Below are 8108 nucleotides of genomic sequence, written 5' to 3' on the forward strand. Positions count from 1 at the left end.
ATCTCAGTATCCTAGAAGAATCCTTCCTTCGTTTTCCTAGGATAAACTTCTCCTTCGTTACACTAGAAGAAACCTCCTCTTCGTTGCCTCAGAAGAATCTCTTCTTCACTACCTAGAAGAAACATCCCTCTTTGCTGGTCTACAAGAAGCCTTATTCTCTACCATAGAATAATGTCTTTCTCTTCTCTAGAAGAAACTCTTTCGTTTCCCTTTCTTCGCACTTCGTTTTTCACTTCTTCGTACTTCTGCTTCGTCTTTTCTTCATACCTTTTCTTCAATAAATTCAATTCAAGTTACTTACTTCAAATGCAGGCCGAGTTTGCTTATATATACACCTCATACCATGTTCTTTAGGTTGACATTACTGCTGGAGGTTAGGATGATTTCTTCCAAAGAGTTCCTTCATTGTTGTAGGCCGACTTGAAGAGGATAGATGACAAGTTCTTGGAAGATAATTTACATAGACAAGATTGACCTTTTAAAAAGTGCAACATGGCTTCATTACATTTTATGAATAGATGAAAAATAAACACTAAATACTCTCTATGGGAGTATTGACTCAAAAAAAAATACCTTGCTCATAAAACCCATGAAGCAAGTCAATAAAATAATTTTGTTTTTCTTATTTACATCTCATTACATAAAATCATATTTGCATGTCATTATGCAGACTGAACCTAGTTAAACCTTTCAACAGATAGCACATTATGAGGATACAAAGAGAAATACCTTCTTTAGCCAATTAATAAATCTAAAAAAAAGCATTCAATGGCGGAGCACATTGTGGAATTCCAAAAAGTGAATATAAGGGTAAATGATATTCTAGAGGAACATAGGATTGATGTCTTCATACAGACTTTAAAAGATAACATCCAACATGAGGTTCACCTTTGGGAACCTAATTCATTGGAGAAGGTATTTAGGGTGGCAAGAAACATTGAAAGAAAATTTATGGAAACAAGGAAGTCTACCACTCACAACTATAAAGATGGAAATGTTTCTTCTCCTAGCCTTCCACAACCTAAAAGGTTGACACCACAAAAATTGGAAGAAAAAAGAGAAAAATTGATTTGTTACATTTGTGATAGAAAATACACTAAAGGTCATAAGTGTGATGAGAAGAAATTATTTTACATAGATTGTAAAGAGGAGGAAGAAAAGGAACAAGAAATGTCAAAATAAGAGGATATACACTAGGAACCAACCCTAGAGAAAGAAGAAATGAATCTGGCCATATCTTGTAATGCATTGGCTGGAATTTCCACTCCTCAAACTCTCAAGATAGAAGGACATATCAAGAAGAAAACGATAATAGTGTTGATTGATTTATTTATTTTTTTCTAAGTAAAAGTAATCTATTAATATGTATAGAAAGATACAAATAGGACAAGGCCTCGAACAAGGTAGCGTAGAGTATCAACAAAATATGGACTGCCCCAACATTGGGGAAACTAGTACAGTGAGAGTAGAAACTGCAAAAATGGTATCACTTCTCAAGTCCAGACCCCACAAAAAAAAACAGTAAGATGGTTCCATGACGATAAGTCCATATAGGAAGCCATAAACAAGGCAACACTAGCAAAAAACAAAAAAAATGAGATAATGAACACCTGGGCGGCCACAGCCGGCCTCGTACTATCATCAGGCAAACGCATATCGCTAGAAGTAAAGGCATTGACCTTTAGTTTTCCCATTCTGCAATCCGCCGTCAGGTCCCCGTCATCGCATCGCACTTGTGAAAGTGTGGAAGCTCCACCCCTAGGATTCCACCGATGCGATATTGCGATGCGATCTGATCACAGTCGCATATCGCTAAAAAGAAAAGGCATTGCCTTTAGGTCTCCCCATTCTATGATCCGCCGTCGGGTCCGCGTCATCCAATCGCACATGAGAAAGTGTGGAGGCTCCGCCCCTTGGTTTCTGCTGATGTGATATTGCGATGCGATCTGATCGCAATCGCATATCACTATAAGTAAAGGCATTGCTCTTAGGTCTCCCCATTCTGCGATCCGCTGTTGGGGCCATGTCATCACATCGCACATGAGAAAGTGTGGAGGCTCCACCCCTAGGTTTCTGCTGATGCGAAAAAGCGATGTGATATGATTGTAGTCGCATATCGCTATTGGTTAAGGCCTTGCCTTTAGGTCTCCCCAATCTGCGACCCTCCAAAATTGCGATGCGATCTGATTGCAATTACATGTTGCTCGTTATTGATCTATGATCTGCCGTTACTGTTGCATTGAAGAGAGCCGAAGTCTGAGGTATGCTGGAGCATGCTGAGGCATGATATCCGGAACTACTTAAAACAATGCCAATGAACCCTGCTCTTCTCAAATGTAGAGATTCGTTGATCAGAAGCCAAACATCCGGCTTGTCCTGGGTGGGTAGGTGTCGTCCCATCTCGCCCCACCCCTGTCCCATCATATTTAACGCCCATCTATATACCTGCATTTGGGAGAGATGCATCCCTTTGGACCAGTATTTTGCATTCCTGATTTTGATCATGATTCTAAATTATGTCTAGAGCTCCAGTGAGAAGAGTGTGCCCAGTTTCCACCCCCAAATTGGCAAGTAGATCAGCAACCTTGTTTCCTTCCCATTTAACGTGATTGAATATGATGGAATGATTGGTGTGAAGCGATTGTTCTATTGCATCCAATCTGGCTTCAAGTCCCCAACTGTTGGCAATTTTATGCGCATGTGCCCCATTGAGGAGTTGATTGGCTAGGTTGATGAGGATTAGGGAATCACCTTTGATCTCCAAAGGTTGGAAGCCATGACGCTGGGAAAGGAGTAATCCTTGCCAGAGACCCTGCAGTTCAGCCAAGTTGTTTGTGTCCCAGCCAATGTTTCTGTAGTAGATTAGGAGAGGCGAACCTTCATGATCTCTAAATATGCCTCCAAATCCTGCTTTGTTGGGATTGCCCTCTGAAGCTCCATCAAAGTTGAGTTTAAAAGTATGCTTTGGGGGGGGGGTCCATAAGTTCTTTCTGATGTTGTTGCCTTCTGATGGTTTGTGATTGTGAGTACCTTGTGGGAGTTGTATGTTCCAATTTTCCTAGATGGCTTTCTCATTTGCAAGAGTGGGAAAATCTTCCGTGTGCCAAGTTTGAAGCGCCAAGGTCTCTTTAAGATTGAGACAAAAGTTACCCCAAATGATTTCTACAGGAGTGCTTTGATCTTTGAATATGCACTTGTTTCGTTCTTTCCATATTGTCCAGAGGAGAAGGCCGGGAATCAATCTCCATACTTGGTTAAGCAGTTCACTCTTATAAGGGTTTTGGTGCCAATGGCGAATAGAGTTGATTATATCTTCGAACACTCTGCATCTTTTTTGACAACGGAAGCTAGCCTTCTCCCACAGTTGATTGGCAAGAGTGCAAGAGTCCAAGAGGTGTTGGAGCGATTCCTCCTGAGAATTACAATTGGGACATACGGAGGGCCCGTGAAAGTTTCTTTCCCTAAGATTGTCCCAAGTGAGGATTTTCCAGTGCCCAACAAGCCAGAGGAATAGTGAGACTTTGGGCCAAGTACCCGGTGACCAGATTCTGCCCTAGATAGGATCCAGTGGCACTAGATCATTGCATGTAATTTTATAAGCCTCTTTGGTGGTGAAGGAACCTTTTGGGGTATATCCCCATCTTAAAATATCCCTGCCTTCAGATGATCTAATGCGTCGATTCTAGACCTCACTCTCCATGACCTCCTTAGTCTGGTTATCTACATTCTTGATCAGCCTATCGATCTGCTTCCATTGTCTGTACCCCTGTTCTGTCTCCGAAATCCATTGTTGCTGGACGGATTCCTTTTTTTTCTCCTCCCACTCTTGGCAAGGAGGCGGTCTATAGATGTCATTGAACTTTGGTAGTTGGTTCCAGGCATCCGTCCAAAACCGAGCAGTGCTGTCGTTCCTTATTTCCCAAAAGCTATGTTGTTGGATCAACAAGAAGTGTTGTCTTGCAGCGTTCCATATTAGTGATCCCTTTTCAGTTGGAGTGAATCTGATTAGCTCCTTCATTGGTATGTGATTGGCATATTTGGCTGTCCAGATGGTTGCCCACGGCTTATTGGGAGCAGAGAGCCATTGCCACCATATTTTTGCACCCATGATAACATTGATGTGATGAGGCTCTCTCAAGCCTATACCCCCTTTTTCTTTGGGCTTGCATGCTGTCGTCCATTTTGCCAAGGCCCATTTACAATTTGTGCTAGTTTCACCCCAAAGAAAATTGCGCTGTAGAGCTTTTATTTTTTTAAGGACCCATTTAGGCGCTACCAAGATTGAGAAAAGGTAGAGAGGCATAGCCTATAGCACAGCTTTGATTAGCACTAATCTGCTAGCGATGTTCAGAGTTCTTTGAGTCCATAAAGTGAGACGAGATTCAAGTTTCTCAAGGAGCATATGCCAAGAGGCGTGCTTAATGGCAGAATCTATAAAGGGAGCTCCAAGGAATTTGGAAGGTAATGAGGCTATGGAGAAGCCTAGAATGTGGGTAATAGCCTGCTGAGTAACAGGGGGGTGTGAAAAAAGAAGATCTGTGATTTGGCCGTGTTTATGCTCGTCCCTGAAGCATCAAAGAAATCATTCAGAAGGGATTTAAAAAGGGAGGCTTCCTAAACAGAAGGGTACCCAAACAACATGTTGTCATCCATGAACTGTTGATGAGTGATGGTTGGAGAGTTTTGTATGGATGGACCTTTGAGATGCTAGGAGAGGAGGGCATGTTTGATATGGCGACCCAGACCTTCCGCCATTAGAACAAAAAGGAATGGGGAAAGTGGATCTCCTTGTCTAATGCCTCTAGAGGGGTTGAAAGGTCGAGAGGGTATGCCATTTATGAGGATAGAGAAAAAATTTGTGGAAATTAAACTCAGAATCCATCGAACCCACATTGGCGAAAAACCAAAGGCTGTTAGCATTTTTTGAATATAGTTCCAGCTTAACTTATCAAAATCTTTAGAGAGGTCCATCTTGAGAATCATACCTGCCTGTTTGGAGTGCTTGAAGGAGTGTATGATTTCATGAGTGAGGATAATGCCATCCAATATTTGTCTTCCTTCTACGTATCCAGATTGTTCAGGCAATATGAGCAAGGGCAAAAGAGGCTTCAACATGTTAGCAATGACTTTGGATATCACCTTGTAAATAACATTGCATAGTGCGATTGGACGAAATTTCTCTGGAGTACTGGTATTCTCTTCTTTTGGGATGAGGGCGATGAAAGTTGAGTTTAGAGAGGGCAAAAGCCAATGAAGAGTGCATGATTCCTCCACCACTAGCCACACCTCCTCTTTGATAAGATCCTAGAAAGAGTGGAAGAAGGTAGTAGTGAAGCCATCCGGACCAGGAGCTTTGCCCTCCTTGAGCTGGTTCATAGCTAAATCCACCTCCTGAGGAATTACTGGTCGAAGAAGAAGTTGGTTGTGTTCTTTTGTGATAATTTACGGCACATTTTGAGTGATCTTTTCTATAGCAGGTTGTCTATCAATTTGGGGTTCTTGATGGACCTCCTGGAAGTGATTGATAAACTCTTGTTTGATCTCTGCATGGCTTTCCACTCTTCCCCCCCTCGCTTCTGTATGAAAGAGATGGTGTTGTTCATTCTTCTCTGTATTGTGGTTCTGTGGAAGAATTTAGTGTTTCTTTCTCCTTCTTTCAGCCATCTAATTCTATATTTTTGCTTCCATAGAATTTCTTCCTACTTTCTTCTCTCCTCCAATTGATTGTGAATGAGCTTTTCCTGTTCCAAAGTCTCTTCCTTGTAGCCCTCTGTGATTATCTGTTGCTGGAGTTCTCTCATTTCTTTGTTTAGATCTTGCTGAGCCTGGAAGATGTTGCCAAAAGTCTCTTGATTCCAACGCTTGATTTGGGATTTCAGGAATTTGAGTTTCTATTGAAACTGAAACATTTTTTATCCCTCTGGCGAAGGGAAGTTGGTCTAGGTGGATCTGATGAGGTCATTGAAGGCAAGCTGGGTGAGCCAAAAAGCTTCAAAGTGAAAAGGATGCCTGGTAGAGTTGCCTGGTCTTTGCCATTGGAGAGAGATAGGCCAATGATCTAAGCCTGAAAATGGAAGAATTGATGCCGAAATGTCACCTCCAAGATGCACTGCATTATCTGAAATGAGGAATATGTCTAGTTTGGAAGCAATTTGAAGTCGCCCAACCCTGCGATTGCTCCAGGTGTGCATTCCATTATAGAATTGCAGATCAATTAGCATATTGTTTTGGATAAAATCTTTAAAGTGGCCATTGTCATGTTCCATCTTGGCTTGGCCTCCCTGCTTTTCCTCCGGCTTGGTGATCATGTTGAAGTCTCCTCCAATGATCCAAAGAGGATGGATTCTATTGAAGTTGAGCACTTCTATTGTGTCTAAAAGAGCAATTTTGTTGCCTGCTTCCTGTGGGAAGTAGACATTGGAGAGATGGCCATGAATGCTGGTGCCAATTATATGAAAAGTAGCCTGTATAATGTGATGAGAGGCATGAAATTCTGTGAGCGTTATAGCTTGTGTGTTCCAGGCAATTGCTAGTCCCCTGGAGGCACCTAAAGCATCCACTGCAACCGAGTGAAAACCTGGCCATGCTCTAGAGAGGATGTTTCCAAGTGTGTTACTATTACATTTCGTTTCCTGCATAAAGAATATCTGGGGCTGCTCCTGCTTTATCATGTTTTTTATCATTCTGAGTTTGCCGAGGCTATTGAGCCCTCTTAGATTCCATGAAGTGAGCTTCATGACTCACTATTTGTGGCATGCTTGTAGTACTTTGTCAACTTAGCGTATCAGCCTGAGTCTACAAGGATTTTCCCTGTTGCAATAGTTCTTTGAAGATTTGTCTTTCTTCAACATTTTTTGGAATCTTTAGGAAAGAAGCTGACATCCCATTGACTGCCCGGTTGTATGACTAGTTGTTGTTGCTGGTAAGCCCTGGAGATGATGACTTCCAGGGTATTGAGCTAATGTTCCTGAATATTGTCGTAGTCTTTCCTTCTGCATGCTTGTTCAAGCTCAAAGATGTCAAGTCCTCCCAAATCAATGCTTTTCGGTTCTTCTTCCATATGTTGCATCTGATTGCTTTCTGCTAAGGTGATTGCTAAGTGCAGGATCTAGCTGGGGATACCATCAACATCCATTCCATTTGGTTTCCAATCAGGGTCCTTTAGAGCTGCCTCAGGAATCCCGATGTTGTCACTCAGGGGCATGGGAGTGGGAGAAGAGCCAGACAGAGGGGGGGAGAGGTCGTGATGATCAATGGTGGGATTGGCAAAATGCTCTGCAGTAGGTCTTCTGAAGTTTTAGCAAGAACCTCAAAGCTATTGCTTGTGGAGGGAACGGAGGCAGCATCCTGCATGGGATTTTTCTCGAAGGAGGGCTTTTTATGCGATCTTTCTCGATTTGTGACCTTGGTAAAGCCATCATGAGCTGACTTGTCTAAGGGATCTGAGGTTTGGGGTTTAGCATTTAGAGGGCAGTCTCGAAAAAGATGCCCATGGGCATGACACTTGTGACAGCAAAAGGGTACATGTTTAAAATCTAAGGGTTGGATCCATTCAAAGTCATCATGGAAGAGACTTACCGAGTTTGGAAGTGCTTTGTCCAGGTGCATGAAGACACAAATACGGGCATAGGAGGTGTATCTGCGCAGCTTCGTTTCAACAACAATTTTTATGAACTCCCCTAGCCCCTTGCCAATGTCTCTCAGCGATTCTTCATCCTAGTATTCCAACGGGAGCGAGTACATCTGGATCCAAACTGGTGCCCAGCTGAAATCCTCCTTGTTCGGGTTAAATCTCTCTACCCATTCCCTTAAATACAGACCGGCGAAGTTGAAGAAGTAGGGACCTTCATCCATAACCCTATTCTGGTCTTCGATGCAAATGAAAATCACAGTGAAAAACCCTTTTGGTCCTAGCTGCAAGGTGACATGTCCCTTGGGTTTTCATTTGGCAGAGATCCATCCTTGCAAAGCTTTTTCAGTCAGCCAGTATCTAATAAATTTTCCAATGAGTGCATGGTCCTTCATGTGCTGGATTTGACCATTGATTCTTTGGCTAGGAAGTTCTATCTTGGGTCATTCAGCTGCTATGGGTTTTCATGTCGTTGATG

General features: G+C 42.5%; 1 protein-coding gene across 1 annotated transcript; it reads right to left on the reverse strand.

Moving 5' to 3' along the window:
• Window positions 1-5939: 5939 nt before the first annotated feature.
• On the reverse strand, window positions 5940-6737 carry LOC149193111 (uncharacterized). The gene has a single exon (XM_089407215.1). The coding sequence runs from the start codon at window positions 6735-6737 to the stop codon at window positions 5940-5942; it is 798 nt and encodes a 265-aa protein (XP_089263341.1).
• Window positions 6738-8108: the final 1371 nt, after the last annotated feature.

This window comes from Pinus tabuliformis, chromosome 2_2 (assembly GCF_031772625.1).
Source record: "Pinus tabuliformis cultivar Carrire ecotype Pingquan chromosome 2_2, CPIR1, whole genome shotgun sequence".
NCBI lineage: Eukaryota > Viridiplantae > Streptophyta > Pinopsida > Pinales > Pinaceae > Pinus > Pinus tabuliformis.